Source organism: Podospora pseudopauciseta, chromosome 6 (assembly GCF_035222475.1).
Source record: "Podospora pseudopauciseta strain CBS 411.78 chromosome 6, whole genome shotgun sequence".
Lineage (NCBI taxonomy): Eukaryota > Fungi > Ascomycota > Sordariomycetes > Sordariales > Podosporaceae > Podospora > Podospora pseudopauciseta.
The window spans coordinates 2,003,985-2,024,867 of record NC_085895.1 but is presented as its reverse complement, the minus strand read 5'-3'; the positions used below and the strand labels follow the sequence as shown (position 1 = coordinate 2,024,867).

Genomic DNA, 20,883 nt, shown 5'->3' with positions numbered 1-20,883 from the left:
CAGCCTTGGAGATGGGCAACAAAGCACTCGAAAATGATGCTGGAGGTTTATTGGGAGAATAAGTTGATTTCATTTCCGGAGAATGTGACACAATCATCAATGACAGTCACAGCCTCAAAAGTGCAGAATTCCAACAGATTTCTCTAACAGTTTTTTGTATTTAAAACAAGTACCAGCAGAATATCTTGATGCTATGTGATAAGAAAGAAGCACGAGAATCTCTAACCGGTCATCATGAAGATACTCTCCTGGACATCATTACAAACCGAACACCTCCTAATCTCCCCAACACCAACCGCAAACACCTTCCTTAACATGGGTATATGCCAAAAACTAACACGTTTTGGGTGCAATATGTACAAGGCGGAGAGCCAGGGATTATGACCTGAGAAGGCCGAGAAGAGAATGCAGCTAACCGTGTCGCAACCGAACTCCGTGGCCAATGCCAAACAATATAGAGACACTCATCGAGACATTATTCAGAACGTAGATCGAGCGCTGGAATCATAATCGCAAGCTATCAATCAGGACCCAGTTGTTGTCGTCAGCGGGTGGCTGCTAGATCCCGTCTCGGTAGACCCATCGCCCTCGATCGTCCGTCTCCAATGCTCTGGCAGGCAGACACACACGAGGGGGAACGCCTTGATTTCACCGTTCGCTGGTGGAGAAGTCGATGCCACTCTGCCAGATGTGTTCGAGACCCCGCTGTCTCGCTGAGCATTCCTGCGAGCCTCCCACTCCTCCGCTCTCTCGTCTAACAGAATACCCGTAGCCCACCCATCGTCCCAAATACCCACAACCTTGAGCATATGCCCGCGGTCCAAAGTGAACTCGTCAGGGGCACGCGGTTGATATGCCCACAGCACAGCCACCCTATCACCAGGGTGAATTTCGTCTTGCGAATAGTAGTCTCTGAAGAATGGCAGCTGCTCAGACTGCTGGCTGGCCATACCTTGGGGAGAGGACATCCCACCACTAGTTGGGGAGTGCGGCTCATCACTATTCAGCACCGAGCTGCTAGAGAGCGAACCATTCCTCCTGAGAGCAGTTGGCGGAGGTCTGAGAACTCCAATCCCCGTGCCGCGGTCTGATTCTGGGCTGGACCCAAACCCGTCAGAGGAGGAATGATCGTCGCCTCTTCTGTCGCTCCTCCTACTGTAGCCGGCAGACGTGGCTGTGGCGATATCTCGGCCAACGTGGTGTGATGGTGCATCGGCCGAGTGTCCCTCGAGTGCCGACATCCGGGCTATTCTACCGCCCGGTAGAGCCTCAAAGCCCGGTGGCACACCTGGCTGTCCTGATGTTCCTGGCTGAGCCATTTGAGGAACGGCCGGCCCTTTCCTAGCAGGCGATGGTTGATTGAAGACGCTTCCGCTCTGGCTTCCCTGCCTCTGCCTACGCCGCCGCCAACAGAGGAAGATGCCCAATGCCAACAGGGCAGCACCGCCAATCGATCCAATCACAATCCCAGCGATGGGTCCCCCTCCTAGCCCGGTCTTCTCAGCGTCGTTTTGCTCGTTCGAGGGCGGCAGTGCTGTGTTTGTGGGAAGTACAAAGGTAGGTGTGATCGAGGGCAAAACCACGCCAGCACACCTCGACTCGGCATTCGAGTTGTAGCAGCAACTATCGGTTGAGTTGATGCCGCCCTTAGCGCAGTACCAACACAGACCAATGGTGCTACTACCATACCCGCAGTTCTCGGGCTCGTTAGCGATACCCTGGATACAGGAGCGTCCGGAAAGCGCATTGTCAGGCGATGAGCAGTCCGTAAAGTCGGCTCTGATCTGCTCCTTTGCGTTCCTACCAGGGTTGGGACAGAGCGTGTTGTCACTGACAACGTACGTCTCGGCCTCGGCAAATTGTGACTAGTCATGGTGTCAGTACAACCTCCCAATTCTACACCAAAACATAGGGGACATGGGGTCTCGTACGCATGTTTCCGCGCACACAGGTCGAGAGTCTTCGGGGGCGAGACTGCAATCTGCTATCGATTCTTGCACGATAGTATTACATATTACAGTAGTTGTGAAACGCGCGTAGAGCTCGGTGGTGTTGGTGAGATCAAAATCCCCGCAACCGAGCAGGGTTTGATATCTAGGAACAGTCAGTAGTCGAAACCTCGCAACATCACATGGCGTCGACGTACTTTTCTTGGACATAGTCCGATTGCACAAAAGTCAATAAGCGTTGATCGAAAGTCTCGGTGCTAGAAACGAATGATAAGAAACGACTGCCGGCAACATATTAGTCCATCTACAATCGGAAACCCGCTGGAATGGATGTCTGATATCCACGTGGGACAAGCGACTTACAAGATACCATTCAGACGACCATTGGAAGTTGTAATGGAAGCTGACTGCCAGGCCGGACAAGCTTTAGATCCTTGCAGTGAAATGCAGGCGGCCATGGCAGTTGGTGATGCTGATAATAAAGAAAGAAGCACGGTTTTGGTGCTTGCTAGCGAATGCCCTCGCCTTCTCCGGGCTGGCTGTCCGCTCATTGTGATCTCCTCCTCTCCCCCTCTGTGGTGCCCAGTTGGCCTTTCGGCAGACGCGTCACTGGTGATGTCGCAGCAGTTTCCGGGTTGTGGTGTCACCTTTGCGAAGTTGTCATGGTTGTCTTGGGATGCTATCATGGCTCATAGTCTTGAGGTGTGTGGTGCCAGCGAGTCGGAGCGGCGAACCTTGTTTGACGTGGGCGTACGGAGTATTACCGGCCTAATTTGTTGCTCAATTGAGTAATATTGCGTGTATTAAGTCCCTAACAAAAAACTGTCCGTGACGTTGAGCTGGTGAATGGCGAATGGCGAACGGCGAATAGCCCAAGGTCGGGTTGACGATAGAGAGGAGACTGGACGAGCTGTTTTTGTTATGGAAGGCAGCTGGGCCTGGTCCCCGCATATATGCGAGTGAACGAGCGACAACCAGTGAGGAGGTCGGTGGCCAGCACCAGCGCGACAGCGACCAGCGGTTCGCTCTTGCCGGTCAAGGTGTGGTGGCTGCAGGAGTCGGCCAAAGATAATTGGCAGGAAGGGATGGCAGTCGAGATGGTGGTGGTGGTTGGACAGCCGACTGACGCGATGATCGCTGCAGGTTGCAGGAACAGAAGGCCCAAGATGCAGTCGCAGCGCGGAGGCCGAGATGGGGTGCAAACGAGCGGAACGAAACAAAGTCTATTTCTGAGGGTGAGGGTGTGAAGACGGTCGAGGTCACCTGTTACTCGTTGTGTCTGTACAAGTGGCACGCCCCAAGAGAACAAAAGGAAGAGAACGACGAAGAGAGAGACGGAGAATTGAAGGTGGATGTGTGGATTTGGAAGTCAGCCAGGAAGCGTGTGGATTGGTCAGGGACCCACCGCCAATCTCGCTTGAGGTTAAGGTATCGGTGTACCGCTTGCCTCATCAGGCTTAGGGCTGCGTAAATGCAGGGGGCTTTGCAGATAAACCCTGTCCTTTTACAGGTTGTGGTGCTTCAAGTCTTTCTACAGGGCGCCCTGAATCAACAACATGCAGAAACAAGAAGCCTCTTTGTGATGTTTTGATGGAAGAGAATACAGATCACGATGTTGGAGACACGAGTCCTTCCAGGACTTGTTGGGACGAAATAAAGTTGAGAGAGCCCGCTACCGGTTGTGGAGCACTGGGACTTTGGGACATTACGATGTATAGGCAGGCCATGAGGGCTATTGCAATTCTTATGCCTTGAAAAGCAGCCTGTGCGCTTACCTGGCAAGAGGAATTTTTGCTTCCAGCACCTTCGTATAGACGAAGAGGATTTAACAGACTGTGAGATGGTAACAAACCGCAAATCAAGCGGTGTACACACGGAGCACAGAAAACAGTCCTGTCATCTGAATTCAGTTTGTTGTATTGCCATGCGTTGGTCAGAGCTCCAAGCTGCCATGTTTGACAGCGCCTTGCATCTTTAGCTTTTTCCCTCTGCTGAAGACGCGTTGCGCACAGATAATGGCTGAGCACGAGGCTGCAAAAAGTAAATCCGAAAGGTTGTTTCTGGCCCGCCATGGCATTGAGGCGCTTGTCTATGATCGACTCGCCCAGTCCCATGCTCCTGCGACTATACCAACCGAGTTGTGTTCAACGCATTCAACCAGCAGTGAGTGGTTGACATGCTTGACATGGAAATAGCTTTAAGGTCTTTTAGGGACTGCCTTCCTGTGCAACTGCAATCACTTAAAAGTGCCCCCCAATGTCGAGGATGAGCTTGATGGGATGGTGGGTTGGGAGACTTTTCGATGTGGGGCCCCGGACCCGGGACCGAGCTAGCACGAAATAATAGTGGGGCAAGCACATGGTTCAAAGTCAGTCTCTTCTCATTGGTTGCCGGGACTTGGTGAGACAGCTTTTGTGGACGCCCCCACGATATCAACCCGATGGCTGTGTTTTGTATGTATCGCCGACCTCTGCAGCTCGCTCCAGCTTTCACCAATGGGAGATATTCCTTCGCCGCCTTCGACATCATGGACCTTGCCATCGACAGGCTCAATTCTAACTCTTAGAGATCCCGAAGGGCATCTATTCGGAATCTGCAGGTGCGCGATACGGTCTGTTGAGCCGGGAATCAAAAGACCCGACTGCACGAATAATTTAAATAAGCGCTTTAACTACCGGGCGGGCGATTCGACTGGTTGACGGAGCGCGGTGCATCGGAATGTGTTTCTTACCGCCCATTCTTGGAACCAGGAATGTATTTCAGGCCATTGGACAGCCGCCCGACGACACCACACGGCTCGGAACCTCTGCGTAACTGAGCGTAACCAGATATTATCTGGCTCTGGGATGGACGGGAGCGGGGTGAGCTAGCTATCTAATGTCTTGTTTCTATGTATCCCGACTGCCGGAATCTTTCCTTTTTCCCTCGTTTTCGTTCAGCATCATACCGCTCAGACCCTCTGGCCATGATGCGACAGCCATCTGCGATCTATCCAATGAATGCCACAGCAGGTACCGAGTCTACCAAACAAGCTGTTTCCCGCGTTCCATCTTCCACCTCAGGTTTCATCCCGCATTCTAATGCTAGTCTGAACCGGGCCTTGTTCTTTGTTTGCTTCTGCAAATACTAGGTGGGATACTCGACAACTAGAGAAGCGCACTGCTTCTTAGCACTATCTCGTCTCAACAACATCAGTGGGACACGCCGATTCCATGTCTGCTAGCAAAATGATTTTCAGGACCTCCATCCCTTCGAAGCATGGGTCTCTGAACAGATCATTCATGCAAGCACTTGCAAAACGCTGACACCCCCTTTTCATACACCCAGCAGCCAGATTGGGCGAAGCGAACTCCAGATGGTCCAACGTAACCCAACCCAAACAGAACTGTTTCTCAATGCATAACAAAGCATGCCGTCCAACGAGCAAGCGAATGTGTCGTTTTTCACATCGTTTCCCCAGGACCAAACTCAGCTCTGTACTTACCCGGCCTTATAAGAAACCTGAACCGAACAGAGACCTCTCGGTAACTGTCAAGCGAAGCAGCTGCTGCCAGCTTCCCCCGCATCCTGACACATTGGAGGGTTGGTAGAGAGATAGAGGATGTTCAAATGCCGCAACCTTGTCTGGGAGGACCCCTGATTAGTGTCGGTAGTTGTTTTGAGCCCCATCTTTATGCTTAACGTCGATGGGAAGAGGGTCTGGACTCCCGGTGGCTATTGTCGCGATCACGATCTGCCTACCTAAACAGGCTGTTGACCGCTCAGTCAGATCTAACCGATGGCAAAAATAACGCAGATCCGGGGAAGATTTCCTGACTGTACACAGCAACACACAGACGGGAGAGCTGTTCACATGGCATAGGAGGCATATATTTGCCGAAAATAGCCTTGCTTCTGATGCTACTACCAAAGGTTGCGGACAAACTTCAACACAACACTAACAGACCACAGACAGTAGGTTCAAGACATGAAACCAATTCATGTATTACAGTTAAGGCATCACATACAAGTCTTCATGGGAACGAAGCAAAGTCAAGACAAAAAAATACTATTATATCCCATCCAAAAAAAAAAGGGCAAAAGTTGTGATCATCATCCACACCCTCCCTCCCGTCCTCCTCTTCTCATCCAGCCCGGCCGGATGTACTTACTCACCACCCACCTACCCGCACCTGAGTGTTTACACCACCACCTCCCAGCTCTTCCCCTTTATATACTCCCCCTCCTGCACCCATGTCCTCCCCCGATCGCTAGAGACATACCTAATCCTCTGCCTGGTAGTAAACCCCTCCTCGTCTGTGGTGACCACAGTCCGAGTCTTGTAAATAAGAGAAGGAGTAGCCGCCGCAGCGGTAGAAGATTGAGAGAGAGAAGTGTATGGTCTCCGGTGATACTGCTTCTTGGTTCGGAGGTGGGGGGAGGTGAATTTAGTGGTGGAGCCGATGACGGTCATTTTGAGGATTTAGGGGGGGTTGTGAAAGGGTTGGGGGTGAGATGATAAGAACTTACCTTGTTGGTGAGTGAGATGGAGATGAAAGGTTGTTGTGGTGGGAAGCTGTTTTGGTTAGTAGAAAGGGGTGAAGGATGTATTTTTGATGATGATGATGATGATGATAAGGGAGGAAAGGGGATTTGGGGGGCAGGGGCAGGGGCAGGGGGTTTATATACATTTTGACTCAGGGGGTAAAGACAATCCATTTTTCAGTATGAGGAGATAGACAATGAGATTGTGTTGCTTGTAAAGAATAATGCCTTTGTGTGCGGTTTCTAGTGGGACGTTTTCCTTGAAGAAAAGAAGAGAAAAACGACAAAGGGGGATATCCTATCTTTAGAGATACCATGTATCGGAGAACGGAGACAGTTGTCAAGGTCTTCTCTGAACACTTGGGTGTCGTCGAGGCTATGATGGATATCCACAGAGATCATATCTGTCCCCTACCTACCTTAGTTATGGCTTGCTCGACAGATGAGTATGTATCATCAAGTCATTCGGAAATAACGCCTCACACATCCATGCCGAGTGTGTTACAGGGGTAAGATGACACTGGCAAGGGTATGTGGTTAACAAAAAGATGGACACTGCAGCTTTGAATACAGGCCGTGAGGACCAGTACAGTATATCCATCCCGTGGGGATGGGGAAGGCAAGGCCAACGGATGATGGAAACAACGAGGCCATGGTAACTGAGGCGGCCCAGAGTGTCTTGGATATCCACTTACCTGCATATTGGACATCTGTGATCCTAAAAGTATAGTGGCTAAGGGGGTTTCATTCAGGTATCCAAAAGCATATGTGTTTCGAATTTGTGGGGAATCTGCACGATAAACCATGCCTCAAAACATAATAATAGATTTGGAAGAAAAATGAATAGGCCTTAGAAGATAGTTAGTAGACTTGAGAAGTTAATCAATATGCCTTAAAAACAGTTGAGTAGGCCTTGAATGATAGTTAATAGGTTTTCAAAGATAGTTGAGAGGCATACAAGGATATTTGAAAGGTTTAGTTTTTGTTTGAAATGGTGTAGACCTCCAGTAACTTCAATAGGTCATAGGTCTTTGTCAGCTTTGGGGCCCTTGATCGTCGTAGGTAGTTTGGTCTCATATACCATATGAGAACCACTGTGTAGCCCCTTGACAGTCCACCACCGTAGAGAGTCTGGCTGACAAGGATCTATCTTGAGCCAGCGCCACGCCGCTGGGAAATTGCTGGGTGTACTTGGGGCGGAAAGACAGATTTCTGAGAGAAAAGGGTAGTTCCTGTCGATGCCAACATGTCTGAAAGCCATGTATAAAGCCGTCAAATGTTGAATATCAAATGCCAAAGTCTCAGAGTCCATACGCCATTGCCCCAGAAGAATTCTCGTTCCGTCGGCGTACACAAGAATGAGGCCGATTATTGGCGAATGTGACCCCCACCAGTCAAAATACGTCTCCGCGGTTCCAAGTCTTCTGGGGGAATATGTCGCCTTCTTTTTGCAGGCAATGATTTGGGTTACATTAGACATATGCGCCACGTACGCGAACGAGGAACCTGGCTCATAAGAGCAGGCTGAACGGAGCCATGATGGCGGTTCTGGACCGGGCTTAATAGCGGTGTTCGGCTGAAGCGTTGCAAACACCTTGACACCCCCCCCCCCGATTAGAAAGGTTAAAGTATGTCTGAACGGGCTCCCCGTTGTCGAGTGGGCCTATCAGCCGGCTCCATTCAATTGTTGCGTTTGGAAACTTGTCGAAGAGCAATGAACCAGGCTCAATAGGGGTTGCGGCTGTTGGCCTGGTAATCACATCGTTGCCTTTGTTGGTTACAATCTGCAAATCCACAATTAGTACCGTGACGTGGCTCTCAGCTGCTGGGGGTTCCTTACCCACAAGGCAATCTCTGCGGTGTATGCAGCACGCCGAAACCAGATGCTGTTTATATATTCATCCGGTGCGACTGGCAAATGTATCCCGATTGGATCCTCTGTTAAGATGTCGAAGTCATTATATATAGCCAGGTCATCTTCACCTACGTAGTGGGTGTGAAGATAATAGAGACCTTCAGGCCAGCAGAATGAATATCCAGTGAGGCCCGGTCCATTGATTCGAAATGGAACCATTTGAAGACTTTCCAAAGGCATCTTAGGTTGCAGAGGAGATAGGGGGCGGCAATACAGCTTGAGGGCAGCTACGTTCTCCCGCGGCAATGGCGCGGAGAATGTCATGTTGTGGAGATTCGATGAATATGTTGGCGCATTCACTATATTTCGGAATTCCACGCCATTTATAAATGGAAAATGGTCGGCCAAGTGTACCTTCGGGTGAATAAGAGGCACTTACATCGTATTCTGCCTGGAGTACCTGGGGGGACGAGAGAACCCGCCACCAGAATCCTGGTTCAAGATGGTCGGATGAAAGATTCATTTGCTTGCTCTCGGTACTAGAAAAGAGCAGGTCCCGCATGCCCAGGTGATCTTCCAGCACATAGAAGATGTTGACTTCGGGGGTCATTTCTGGGTCGTACAATCTCCGACAGCATTGCGCTCGACGTATGTTAGAGAGTTCACAGACGTATTTATAAATCCCAATGTCAGTATACCGTGCCCAGATGGTTTGCGAGAGATCCAGGTTGTGGTGTAGGTCTTCACGGGCAGTATACAGTTATTGTAGCGTAGCACCGTGTACTTCCCAACCACAAGCTCGGATATCATAAGGCACAGCTCATGAGGAAGGTGACACCACATATCACCCATTTTGGTAGCCAGAAGCTGCACCATCCTCTTTTTTCGTTTGATATCGTATAATGGCAATGGTTCGAACGAGAAGGAAGTGATGGTGAGGAGGTCGTGTCGAGGATTGCCTGCATAGTCGAAATATTCTGCGTGATATACAGGGACAGATCCGTTCAAATAAGACTGATCATGAGCACAGGCTGGAGGGCATGGCCTGAACTCCTCCTTCAACCTTGGTACATCTTCAATACTATGCTCATTATTTACGAACGCAGAGTAAACTTCACCATGAAGTCTTGGTTGGCCAATGATTAGCAATGGTTGTGTTTGGGGTAAGAGTTAGACAACTTACGGGTAGCTACCATCCATTCGTTAGGCTCAATTGGGTAGGTGCAAAGGCGACACCGGCGAGGGACACAAAAGCCAACCCATGGGCAATCAGATGGGGTATCAGGGTTGTGTTCAGAGCCGTGCTCAGGGTCGTGATCAGAGTCGCGATCGAAGTTGCGCGCGGAATGATCGACAAAGTCGGGACGGGAATTGCTGTTGTCGTTATCCATGCCGAGGCCTGGTGACGAAGAAAAGCCGAAATGTCGAATTCGAAGGCAAGGAGTTAGAGTTTAATGCAAAGGGACAGATGAATATCATCTCAGCCAACAGCGGGCCATTGACGAGACCACAATATGGGCGACAAGGCCATCATTGGTGAGACTCGTCCAAGCACTGTACTAGATGCACAGCGCTTGAGGCGCAGCCTGAAACGCTGAAGACAAACCACCGATGGGCAAGGATGAACCAGCCGCCGGTAACCTTTGAAGATAAACCGGTGGTAAGCAGCATGGTGGTCTTGAATGGTAGAGCTGTGGGAAGGAGTCTGGGAAGATTGATAGTGATAAGCGGTGGACGATGACACCAACCTGGAGCTGCCCCACCTTTACACTCACGATCTTGACCCCGCGGAAGTGCATCTATCCCCCACTTTGAGCATCTTGTGGATAGATAATCTTACATCTCTTCTCTTTTTTGCTTGTTTCAACTACAAAAGGCATTCCTCATTTGTGAATTTAACCTCTATTAAGAGCCGAGGCCATGTCGTCCCAACCCCCGGCTTTGCGAGCAGCCATTCTGATTGTCTCAACGACAGCTGCAAAAGACCCCTCCACCGATGCCGCAGAAGCCACACTACGCAGTGTGTTCGAGCAGGATGGTGGCAACCAATGGACGGTTGCTGAGACTCATATCGTGAGCGATGACTCGGCAGAAATCCAGCGTCAAATCACCACTTGGACGGAACCTGTGGAGGAAGGCAAACACATAATCAACTTGGTCGTGACAACGGGTGGCACCGGCTTTGCTATTGCTGACCGCACCCCTGAAGCTGTGTCGCCATTACTTCACAAGCAAGCCCCTGGTCTCGTTCACGGAATGCTAGCAGCTTCTCTGGCTATCACTCCTTTTGCCATGATGTCCCGCCCCGTTGCGGGCGTGAGGAACAAGACAGTCATAATAACACTTCCTGGGTCCCCCAAGGGCGCCAAAGAGAACCTCCAAGCTGTGATCAAGACACTACCACATGCTTGTATCCAAGCAGCTGGAGCCAATTCTAGAGCTCTTCACTCTGGCGGAGTGAAGAAACTTGAGAAGGAAGCAGGAGTGGGCTCCCAGGGCCATGCCCAGGCTCAAGCTCACACTCACGGTCACTCTCATTCACACCAGCATGACCATGGCCATAGCTGTCATAGACACACACATTCGCACGGCCACGGCCATGGACACAATCACGGAAATTTAGTCAGACTTTCCTCTGAAAACCCCAAATCCAACGACCCATCGCTCGGCCCCAGCCGAAGACACCGCTCCTCCCCATACCCGATGCTCTCGGTCGACGATGCTCTCTCCCTCATAGCCAAACACACCCCATGCCCCACAACCACCACCGCCAAAGTCACCCCTGACCTCGTCGGCAAAGTCCTTGCTCAAGACATCTACGCTTCCGCTCCCGTCCCAGCCTTCCGCGCCAGTATTGTAGACGGCTATGCCGTTGTCGTCCCCTACTCTGGGCACCTCCGCGGAGTCTACCCCGTAGTTTCTACCTCCCATGCCGCGCCCTCCTCCAACCTCGTCCCCTTGAAAGAAGGCCAGATTGCCCGCATCACCACCGGCGCGCCCTTACCCCCAGGCGCCAACTCCGTCGTCATGGTAGAAGACACAGTCCTTATCTCCACGACCAAAACAACCCACCCAACCACCGGCCAGGAAATCGAAGAAGAATCCTCCGTAGAAATCCTCTCTGATGGCATCGTCAAACCCGGCGCCAACATCCGTGAAATCGGCTCCGACATCCCCTTCAACACCCTCCTCCTCCCAAGCAAGAACCGCCTCTCCCCAGCTTCTATCGGCCTCCTCTCCAGCATCGGAACCCAATCTGTCAAAATCTACTCTCCACCCACAATCTCCGTCCTCTCCACCGGCGACGAAATTGTTGACCCTTCTCTTCCCCGCGAACTATCCCTCGGCGAGGTCCGCGACTGCAACCGTCCAACCCTCATCTCAGTCATATCCCAAGCAGGCTTCACCCCTCTCGACCTCGGGATCGTCTCAGACAAACAATCCAACCTCGAGACCACCCTCCGCCAGGCCCTTCGATCCTCCGACATAGTTCTCACCACAGGCGGCGTCTCAATGGGTGAACTTGACCTCCTCAAACCAACCATCGAACGCTCCCTTGGCGGGACAATCCATTTCGGCAGAGTCAACATGAAGCCCGGCAAGCCCACCACCTTCGCTACCGTCCCAGTCAAGAACAATGACGGGACGAAATCCCAAAAGATGATTTTCAGCCTCCCTGGCAACCCCGCCTCGGCGCTGGTGACGTTTTATCTGTTTGTTCTCCCTGCTTTGCATCAGTTAGCGGGCATTAGTCCAGTAGGACTCCCAAAAGTGCCAGTGGTGCTAGGTCACGACTTTCCCGTTGATAAATCGCGGCCAGAATACCACCGCGCCATGGTGACCGTCTCGAAGGAGGGGAAACTCATCGCCACTAGCACAGGCGGGCAGAGAAGTTCCAAAGTAGGAAGTTTGGAAGGGGCGAACGCACTGCTTACCATGCCGGCGGGTGATGGTCCGATCAAAAAGGGAGAAACAATCGAGGCGCTGATGATGGGCGAGTTAAGGAGTGAGCTGGCTTGATATTTTGTCTCTTAACTTACGATGTAAACGAACAAGGAAGTTTTGAAGCCATGTAGCGTAACCACAAGATTTGAATTATGGCTGTTATATATTTCTCTGCACCAGCGAGCAAAAAGTAAGTGGCATTCAAGTGCATCTGGAAAAGAAAATGATCGCCTGGTGAAGAAAGGAGAAGTGAAAATATCAAAAAGCTATCCAACTAGCTCTGCTAGTTGGATAGAGACAACCAGTGGTTTTACTTGGACTCGAACGAACGCCCCTTGGTACTCTTTGGTCCTTACCAAGGTCGGTGTCGCGACTCCCAACACTGCTGAGCCATTTGCCAAGAGCAGAGTCGAAGGAGTCTCGTTCAGTGACGGAAAGAGCGAAGAAAGGCAGTATATAAACCCCAGAAGGGGAGGAGCGACATTTGGTGGTAGTCACATAATGCGGAAGGAGCAACCTGATGCTGGTTGTGTGGCAGGAGCAGCATCACTGTTTTGGAGGGATCAATCAACATAGCCAGTCTCTTTGACTCTGTTTTCCCTTGTACAATAACGTTGGCAAAAAAAGAGCATCTCTACTTCTACACACTCCCCACCACCTATCCCCCAACCCCATCCCCCAAGTTTAATACATATGCCTGTCCATCATCATCAATGCCAATAAAGACCAACCAACCAACCAACCCATACCCCCTTAATAGCCCATTTACCGCCCTAATTTCTTCCAAAAAAAAAAAAAAAACGCCAGGTGTGATGAAGAAAAAATGAAGCTTGCTTACTACAACACAGACGACGACGACGATGACAAGACACGCTCGCTATAGCAGTCTCAAATTCTCATGGATGTGTGTTTCTTTTTGGGGGTGGGGAGGAGGGGGGGGCGGGCGTCATATATGTGGTGGTGTGTTGTGTTGTGTAAGATATGTGTAATGTACACCGTTTCGTCATCCTTGAATGATGCGTGTGTGATAATGGTACGTTAGAGGTAGTTAAAACCACAAGACAAGACAAGGCTGAAAAGTTGATCAGGAGTGCATCCCGAAATCCTCAGCCTTACCGGCAACGAGAAGTCCAATGATGAGCCCGAAGAGTCCAAGAACGGAGCTGAAAATCTCGATGACGAGGATCTTGACGAAGCTGTGGCATATGATGTCAGTAGCTGTACCTTGATCATGTTGTTGATCGCGGGCGCACATACAGAGTAGGATCGGCAGCATCGGCAAGAGCAGCACCGCTACCGTTGATACCAACAGCAACACCGCAAACAAGGTTGCACATGCCGACAGTCAGACCAGCCCAGAAGAGCGCATAACCCGTAAAGTAGGTACTGCCAGAGTATACATCCGCGCCCTCGACCGGGGCGAGCTTGGCGGAGAAGACGATGGCCATAATGACGCCGTAAATGGCGACGACCTCACAGAAGATAATCGAGATCAAGTTCTTGGTTCGGATTCGGGGGGCCTTGACACCACCACCCAGGATGGAGGAACCGGTGATAAAGATACCCCTGTAATTTGCATCACCATGTTACTATGCTGTTGCTCTGCCCAGAACGATAGGGGTTGGTCCATACCATGCTGCTCCTACTACTGAAAGGCCGATACAGAGGGCAATGCCTGTGTCTGCCCACGCGTATGGAGAAACGGATTCGAGAAAGGCGCCGACCTAGAACAAGCGATTCGTCGTAAGCATACTGTCGAGACCGCGTAATGATGGCTTGCGCTGATAGGAACAGATCGAACGGATGGACGGATGTAATCGTACATTGAATGCTTCACCGTTTCCAGTAAAAAGCATGTCTGCGCAGTCAATGTGGTTAGCAAAGGAAGCTCTTCATGATGGCCATCTCGCCATGCATGCTGCTGCGCTGGTGTAGGCAACTCACAAGCTCCCACCACTGTCAGGAGGGTTGTTATCCCCGCAACCCCGTACGTTAAGCTCATCCTGAGTGATGTATTGATTGCACCGTTGTTCGGGTTCGTGGTCGATGCTTGTCGATCGAAAAGGAGGCGGTCGTCAGGTCCCTTTCCAGAGCTTCGACAGTTCGTTCATCGGCTTTGATGCGTTGCGTTGCTTCCAGGTTCCCCAAAACACAGATGTCCAATGAGCCAGTCCACAGCGCCGCCAACTGCCAAGCCCGCAGCTGCTGCGTTGGAGACAAGTGGATCCATTGGCACGTGACTCAGACGGCTTCGCCTGCTTCCAGCTTTCTCAGCCCTCATCTTCCCCAGAAGTATTTAAACCACCCAAACTTTTGAACTTTTCATCAAACAACCACGCCATCAGACCCTGCGGTATCAAGAAAAACGCACTAGACATAAGATACAGACACGATGGCGGCGAACACCGGCTTTTACGATTTGTATCGTCATGGAAGGTACATATTTACTTGCACGAATCCGCCCTCTTGATGGCTGCGCGAGCCCCATCCGCGGATGCGGTGGCGCACCCTAAGGCAGCATAGCAGAGCAAAACAAGCCGTTTCACTGCTGTCCACTTCTTTCCAACACAGATCCATTCTTCATCTCCATATCGTAAAATCAGGAAGTCGAGTTGCTGACATTCCCTGTCGGGATACAGTCTCGGCTTGACGCTGACGGATGCCCTCGACGAACTGATTGGCGATGAAAGTATCGCTCCTCAGCTCGCCATGAAGGTGCTGACTCAGTTCGATCGTGTTGTTGCCGAGACGCTGCAAGAAAAGGTCAAGCAGCGCTTGACTTTCAAGGTGAATACCATCTTCTTTCCACATTCCTAACCTGAGGCACGCTGTACACGAACACCCATCTATAACCCTTGCATACACACAACCCTTCTTTGCCTGCTCTCTCACGGCGAGTAGTTAAGAACATACAAGGCTAACAACGAGGTTACACTCCTCTCACGTTACAGGGCTCCCTCGACACATATCGCTTCTGTGATGAAGTCTGGACCTTCTTGATCCGCAATGTCACCTTCAAGATGGACGGAAACCAAGGATCTGTCGTCGCCGACAAGGTGAAGATTGTGAGCTGCAGCGCGAAGCGCAACGATGACAAGTAAGCGCCGTTCGCCAAGCGACCTGAGCTTTTGTCACATCATGGACTTTCTTTTTTTGCAATGGCAAGCTGGAGTTGGGCATTTGTTTTCGAGGCATATGGGCATAGTATGGGCGGTTTATAGGCGTTTATGGTCAACCTAGAGGTTCTCATATGCGGTTTGCTTTGAGATTATACACCAGCATAGATCTTATTTATACAGCAGCTCACCAGTCGTCGAGACTTGAGCAAATAACCATTGGGATGAACAGACATGGGACTGAAGAGGCCCTCATATCATATATCGTTTGTTCTCATGTATCTCGGCCAGATGGCCTGGGAATCTTTGATGATGAACTGAGCCAAAAGGCAGTCGTGCCTTGCCCACCACCTTGATTGATAGGGGATGGCCATATATGTTGAATATATACGACATGCAGTTTCTGAACTTGCTCAGAAGCGGGCAAAGAGATTACCAGGTATCTAAGTAAAACAGTTTGCAAATGAAGGTATCATCACACTGAAATGGCCCCCCTGTTCTCCAGTGGCACGTGCACCACTACAGGGGCCAGAGTTGACATCAATCCAACATCGTGTCAAGAAACACACTCATCTTAAACTTTCTTTGTGAGGACAGCATCTCACAAGTGCAATTGAGAACTTATCAAGCAATTACCATCTCAGCTATCACCGCTTCCAAGTCTCAGATTTGCATGACTCGAACTTAGACAACCACTTCCAAAACCAACAGTGGGACACCGTTTTCGTGAACAACGAACCTCAGCCAAGACCTCCATCCCACATCCTTGGAAACGGCACAAAACAGGAACCGAGGACTCCTGTGCGTCCCCAAACCGCAGGCCTTTTTGTTCCGGGCCATCCGCTACCCCCATTCGATAACGCACGGGGATCAATTGCTCTTTAAAGCCAGCCAGTCGGCCTTCCTTGTTCAGCGCGGCCCGTGTCTGTCCCCACACCACGACGACTCAAGCAATGCCAACGACAAGACAACAGGCGCAGCGCAGGCTTGCTTCTGGGTTGGATGATACAACAACCAACTCCTCGGCTGTGACTTCTTCATCGGATACGAAAGTGACATCTCTCAAAAAGAGAGCCCCGCCAAATCAGCCAACGGCTGCAGAGGATGAGAAGGACAAGCGTGGTATGAGCCGGCTATCAGATGAGGAGCGTCCGCTCTTTCCGGAGGGTACAGCCGTTGATGGGGGTGGTGTGCCATCATCGACGGCGAGCTGGACGAAGAGGAACGAGTGGATTGTTTATGCCCTTGCTAGCGGGGCTTGTGCTGCTTTTAATGGTGTTTTTGCCAAGTTGTGAGTGATTCTTTGTCATGTCGATTGTGTGTCTGGGGCTCAAACTGATGACGATGTTAATCTCTGCAGGACTACGACTGAGTTGACGACTACACTGTCGGTGTGGATTGCGCGCCTTGTTGGCCTGGAGAAGGCTGAGGGGATTGTTGAGGTTGGTGTGAGAGGTGTAAGTTCACTCCATTTTATGAATCAAGCCATGTAGCTATGTATTTGACATCTTCAACAGTCCTTCTTCTCCCTCAATCTCGTCTTCAACGGCATCGTAAGTACCGTTTTCACTTATGTTCCACATGGCCTGATACTTGCATAACCCCCCTTTTTATCTCTTCCCCTTGCACCTTGCATGCATCCACCACCTCAGCTGAGTGGTCCAGCCCTACGAGGCTGCGAATAGTACCAATTGTGCCTCTTCACCAACCCCCACCCCTCACCCCCCTCCCACTTACAACACCCTCACTTTCAAATCGCACTAACTCTTGCCTAGATGTGGACCCTCTTTACAAAAGCCCTCTCAAAGGGTAACTCTACGACTCAAGTCTCAATCATGAACACCTCCTGCAACTTCTTCATCACCGCCATCCTCGGCTTTGCCATTTTCTCTGAGGCGCTCCCGCCATTGTGGTGGATGGGGGCTGCGATGCTTGTGGCGGGGAATGTCATTATTGGGAGCAAGGATGAGGGGGTCAAGGAAGCAGTGATGAGTGATGGTGTAAGTGTGGGTGGGATTTCACTGGCGACGCAGGATGATGGGGTTGAGGGGAGGAGAAGGAAGAGTGAGGATGATGAGGAGGAGGATGAGGATGTGTTACAGGATTTAGTTGTGGAGGAGGAGAGGTGAAGGGGGTGTTGGTCGATGTGATACCCATTCTGGCGAAGAGATACAAAACATGTAGATTTTATATGTATACAGAACTCTGGATTGTCTCAACCTGATGTTGTCTTGAAATGCTCAATACTCCAACTCCCATTGGATCACCACACCGTCAACCAGCGCCCAGCGGTTACTAGCGGGGCTTCCCACTTACAGGGGTCCAACGATAAGGGAAAGGAAGCTTAATCCGACGTTTAGTGCGGGGCACCAGTTTTTGGCGTGCAGGGAGGCGGGTGCGAATCAATCCAGACAACCCCAATTCAAATCTTTTTTTTTCCCTTGCGACAATAGCCCTTTTGTGTCGTAGCAGCAGAGTAGGAGCTTTTCACACCCGACCTGCATATACATCTCGAGAAGGGAACGTGGTACAACATCGCGCTGGGGCAGCAGCAAATCAATCAACGCCGCCGGCAATGGTCTTCCCCAATGACTGGGAGGGGTTCAGCCCCGCCATCATGGGCAGGGTGATGGACTGTGAGTTTTGTTCCCCCATCCCTATGTCCCATTCGCTTTGTATGGTGGGCTAATATTTTGTGTTCCCCTCATATTGTAGATGCTGTAGATCTCTGGCACGAACACCGCATCCCTATTTTGCTTTCGACGGCGTTTATCCTTACTTTTTTGAGATTTTACCTCCGGTTGAACGACGCGCAATCAGAACAACAGAAATTGGTGGCTTTGCCGAGGGCGTTGAATAAGGACGAGAAGAAGACGACGACGACGACAACAGAGAAACTTGACAAGGTGGTGGTGAAGAAAGTTTCCGGCTCGGAGGGTTCGTCGGGTGATGATGAGAAGAAAGAGGGGGTAAAGAAGAAGAGCGCCGGGCCGAGGAGGATAAAGGGTGATGCGAGTAAACGGGTGAAGAAGGAAGGGGGAGAAGCGAGGAAGATTCAAGTTTTGGTCTTTTTCTCTTGTTTGACGGGGAGCACCGAGAAGATCGTGAAGCAGTTCGCGGGGGCGTTTGAGGAGGCTTTGACAAAGGCAAAAGGGGAGCAAACGACATTCTTGCCGCTGCAGGTGTTGGATCTTTCGGAGGTGGACTATGATGAGTATTTCATCAGTCCGCCAAAGACGGAGGGGGAGGAGAAGGTGGATTACTTTTATTTGATCCTGCTGCCGAGTTTTAATATTGATAGTATCAACGATACCTTCTTGGAGCACCTTCAGGAAACACATCACGACTTCCGGATTGATACTTCGCCCTTGGCGCCGATATTGGGGTATTCGGTGTTTGGGTTTGGGGATAGGGAGGGGTGGCCGACGGAGGAGGAGGGGTATTGTTTCCAGGCGAAGGAGGTGGATAAGTGGATGGCGAAGTTGAGTGGGAGGAAGAGGGCGTATCCGCTGGGGATGGGTGATTGGAAGAGAGACGGGAAGGAGAGATTGGCGGAGTGGAAGAGTGGGTTGGTAGATGTGTTGGGTCAGATTGAGCAGAATGGTGGGCTAGGGGAGGGTGTTCCTGGTTCTGGTGATCCGATTGAGAGTGATGATGAGGAACTTGATGATGATGGAGAGGTGTATGATGAGGGCGCTGAGCAAAATGGAAAGTCCAAGAGCTCGGGGGATTTGGGAGATCTGGAGGATCTTGGGCAGATTATGGCGGCGAGCGGCAATACTGGGAAGAAGTCGTCTGGGCCGATCGCCGTCGATTTTACAATCGAAGGCAAGCCAAAAAGGAAGGCTGCTGCCCCGGCCGTCATCAAGGAAATGGTACCGAAGGGTTCACCCACATATAACTCCTTAACAAAGCAAGGCTACGCCATCGTTGGCTCTCACTCGGGTGTCAAGATCTGCCGCTGGACAAAGTCTGCCCTGCGCGGCCGTGGCTCCTGCTACAAGTATTCCTTCTACGGCATCAACTCTCACCAGTGCATGGAAACCACACCATCGCTCTCCTGCTCCAACAAGTGCGTCTTCTGCTGGCGCCACGGCACAAATCCCGTCGGCACCAACTGGCGCTGGGTCGTGGATCCCCCAGATCTCATCTTCAACGGTGTGAAGGAGAATCACTACAAGAAGATCAAAATGATGCGCGGCGTCCCTGGAGTACGAGCAGAGCGCTTCGCTGAGGCCATGCGCATCCGCCATTGCGCCTTGTCACTAGTCGGCGAGCCCATCTTCTACCCTCACATCAACGAGTTCCTCGGTATGCTCCACAAGGAGCGCATCTCCTCCTTCCTTGTGTGCAACGCCCAGCACCCCGATCAACTCGCCGCCCTCCAACACGTCACCCAGTTGTATGTCAGCATCGACGCCTCAAACAAGGAATCCCTCCGCCGCATTGATAGACCCCTCCACCGCGACTTCTGGGAGCGATTCAACCGCTGCCTCGACATCCTCCGCGAACGCCGCTTCCAACAACGGACGGTATTCCGCCTCACCCTCGTCAAGGACTTTAACCTCGAAGACGAAGTGGAAGGCTACGCTGACCTAGTCCAGAAGGGACTCCCTTGCTTTGTCGAAATCAAGGGTGTCACCTACTGCGGAACATCCACCTCGTCCTCGGCAGGTCTGACGATGCAGAATGTGCCCTTTTACAACGAGGTGTGTGACTTTGTGGTGGCGCTAGAAAAGGCGCTGAAGAAGAGGGGGCTGAATTATGGGATTGCGGCGGAGCATGCGCACAGTTGCTGCATCTTGCTGGCGAGTGACAGGTTTCACAAGGAGGGGAAGTGGCATACTAGGATTGATTACGAGAGGTTTTTTAAGCTGCTGGAGGAGAGGGGGCCGGATGGGGAGTTTACGCCGGAGGAGTATATGGGGCCTGAGACGCCGGAGTGGGCCACGTGGGGGAGGGGAGGGTTTGATCCGAGGGATCAGAGGGTTGATAGGAAGGGGAGGCCGGTGGAAGTTTCATAGGCGCTTATAGGAAAGACATGGAGTGTGGGATTCAAAAGGCGTTTTGGGGATTATGTAGAAAATGGACTACTAAAATGGAAAAGTGGGACATTTTCATGATACATACGTGATACAATACACTTGGTACTTGAGGTTTCTATGTTGGTGATGTGTTGGGTGAGTGAAGGGACTACCTACCTACTTACCTACGTAGCGAAGATCGCAAAGGGTGAAAGGAGATGATTTGCGTTCTTCGGATTCTTTTTTACCATACCTATGTCTCCCTCTGTTGAAAGCAGTGTTGTGAATATGGCAAAGTTGGTGATTGTTTGCAAACATTAGTTTTGGTTGAACAGTCTCTTCATGCTGTGTGCGATAGAACCCGCCTCGAGCTTGTTGCTTTAAACCCACACGAGCGGAAAACCAAGTGGACAGTGTTAGAAGACTTGTCTCTTCTAAACCAGGTGCACCATACTTCTTTTGTCCAGAGG

The 20,883-nt window shown here is 51.1% G+C and overlaps 7 protein-coding genes across 7 annotated transcripts; 4 read left to right on the top strand and 3 right to left on the bottom strand.

Annotated features, from left to right (window-relative positions):
- Nucleotides 1-524: 524 nt before the first annotated feature.
- On the bottom strand, nucleotides 525-3,562 carry QC763_601840 (uncharacterized protein; the record flags this gene model as incomplete). The annotated part of the gene is made up of 4 exons (XM_062914033.1): nucleotides 2,313-3,562; nucleotides 2,147-2,230; nucleotides 1,932-2,094; nucleotides 525-1,865 (listed from the first exon to the last, which is right to left on the bottom strand). The coding sequence occupies exons 1-4, from the start codon at nucleotides 2,633-2,635 to the stop codon at nucleotides 525-527; spliced, it is 1,911 nt and encodes a 636-aa protein (XP_062762905.1). The 5' UTR covers nucleotides 2,636-3,562.
- A 5,007-nt stretch (nucleotides 3,563-8,569) lies between these two features.
- QC763_601850 (uncharacterized protein) lies at nucleotides 8,570-10,045 on the bottom strand (the record flags this gene model as incomplete). The annotated part of the gene is made up of 3 exons (XM_062914034.1): nucleotides 9,512-10,045; nucleotides 9,027-9,440; nucleotides 8,570-8,970 (listed from the first exon to the last, which is right to left on the bottom strand). Exons 1-3 carry the CDS (start codon nucleotides 9,717-9,719, stop codon nucleotides 8,570-8,572), a joined length of 1,023 nt encoding a protein of 340 aa, XP_062762904.1. The 5' UTR covers nucleotides 9,720-10,045.
- Nucleotides 10,046-10,124: 79 nt separating this feature from the next.
- Nucleotides 10,125-12,348, top strand: QC763_601860 (uncharacterized protein; the record flags this gene model as incomplete). Its single annotated transcript, XM_062914035.1, has 1 exon — nucleotides 10,125-12,348. Exon 1 carries the CDS (start codon nucleotides 10,249-10,251, stop codon nucleotides 12,346-12,348), a length of 2,100 nt encoding a protein of 699 aa, XP_062762903.1. The 5' UTR covers nucleotides 10,125-10,248.
- A 552-nt stretch (nucleotides 12,349-12,900) lies between these two features.
- vma16 (V-type proton ATPase subunit c'') lies at nucleotides 12,901-14,847 on the bottom strand. Its single transcript, XM_062914036.1, is given in 6 exon segments — nucleotides 12,901-13,058; nucleotides 13,069-13,469; nucleotides 13,531-13,839; nucleotides 13,906-13,997; nucleotides 14,097-14,131; nucleotides 14,218-14,847. 5 exon segments carry the CDS (start codon nucleotides 14,273-14,275, stop codon nucleotides 13,358-13,360), a joined length of 606 nt encoding a protein of 201 aa, XP_062762902.1. The 5' UTR covers nucleotides 14,276-14,847; the 3' UTR covers nucleotides 12,901-13,058; nucleotides 13,069-13,357.
- On the top strand, nucleotides 14,420-15,600 carry toa2 (Transcription initiation factor IIA subunit 2). The gene is made up of 3 exons (XM_062914037.1): nucleotides 14,420-14,709; nucleotides 14,913-15,060; nucleotides 15,225-15,600. The coding sequence occupies exons 1-3, from the start codon at nucleotides 14,666-14,668 to the stop codon at nucleotides 15,372-15,374; spliced, it is 342 nt and encodes a 113-aa protein (XP_062762901.1). The 5' UTR covers nucleotides 14,420-14,665; the 3' UTR covers nucleotides 15,375-15,600.
- A 327-nt stretch (nucleotides 15,601-15,927) lies between these two features.
- QC763_601890 (uncharacterized protein) lies at nucleotides 15,928-17,608 on the top strand. The gene is made up of 4 exons (XM_062914038.1): nucleotides 15,928-16,680; nucleotides 16,750-16,846; nucleotides 16,907-16,942; nucleotides 17,165-17,608. Exons 1-4 carry the CDS (start codon nucleotides 16,343-16,345, stop codon nucleotides 17,516-17,518), a joined length of 825 nt encoding a protein of 274 aa, XP_062762900.1. The 5' UTR covers nucleotides 15,928-16,342; the 3' UTR covers nucleotides 17,519-17,608.
- A 169-nt stretch (nucleotides 17,609-17,777) lies between these two features.
- On the top strand, nucleotides 17,778-20,413 carry YPO7 (Fe-S oxidoreductase; the record flags this gene model as incomplete). The annotated part of the gene is made up of 2 exons (XM_062914039.1): nucleotides 17,778-18,025; nucleotides 18,114-20,413. Exons 1-2 carry the CDS (start codon nucleotides 17,965-17,967, stop codon nucleotides 20,411-20,413), a joined length of 2,361 nt encoding a protein of 786 aa, XP_062762899.1. The 5' UTR covers nucleotides 17,778-17,964.
- Between the last annotated feature and the right edge of the window lie 470 nt (nucleotides 20,414-20,883).

What these genes read in the sequence shown, in the direction of transcription:
- vma16 (XM_062914036.1), bottom strand. Translation starts at nt 14,275, where the DNA reads ATGAGCTTAACGTACGGGGTTGCGGGGATAACAACCCTCCTGACAGTG. An exon ending in CCTGACAGTGGTGGGAGCTT is followed by an intron (nt 14,132 to 14,217) that starts GTGAGTTGCCTA and finishes TTGACTGCGCAG; the next exon opens with ACATGCTTTTTACTGGAAAC. An exon ending in TCAGTAGTAGGAGCAGCATG is followed by an intron (nt 13,840 to 13,905) that starts GTATGGACCAAC and finishes TGCAAATTACAG; the next exon opens with GGGTATCTTTATCACCGGTT.
- toa2 (XM_062914037.1), top strand. Translation starts at nt 14,666, where the DNA reads ATGGCGGCGAACACCGGCTTTTACGATTTGTATCGTCATGGAAG. An exon ending in GATTTGTATCGTCATGGAAG is followed by an intron (nt 14,710 to 14,912) that starts GTACATATTTAC and finishes GTCGGGATACAG; the next exon opens with TCTCGGCTTGACGCTGACGG. An exon ending in AGCAGCGCTTGACTTTCAAG is followed by an intron (nt 15,061 to 15,224) that starts GTGAATACCATC and finishes CTCACGTTACAG; the next exon opens with GGCTCCCTCGACACATATCG.
- QC763_601890 (XM_062914038.1), top strand. Translation starts at nt 16,343, where the DNA reads ATGCCAACGACAAGACAACAGGCGCAGCGCAGGCTTGCTTCTGGGTTG. An exon ending in AATGGTGTTTTTGCCAAGTT is followed by an intron (nt 16,681 to 16,749) that starts GTGAGTGATTCT and finishes TAATCTCTGCAG; the next exon opens with GACTACGACTGAGTTGACGA. An exon ending in TTGAGGTTGGTGTGAGAGGT is followed by an intron (nt 16,847 to 16,906) that starts GTAAGTTCACTC and finishes CATCTTCAACAG; the next exon opens with TCCTTCTTCTCCCTCAATCT.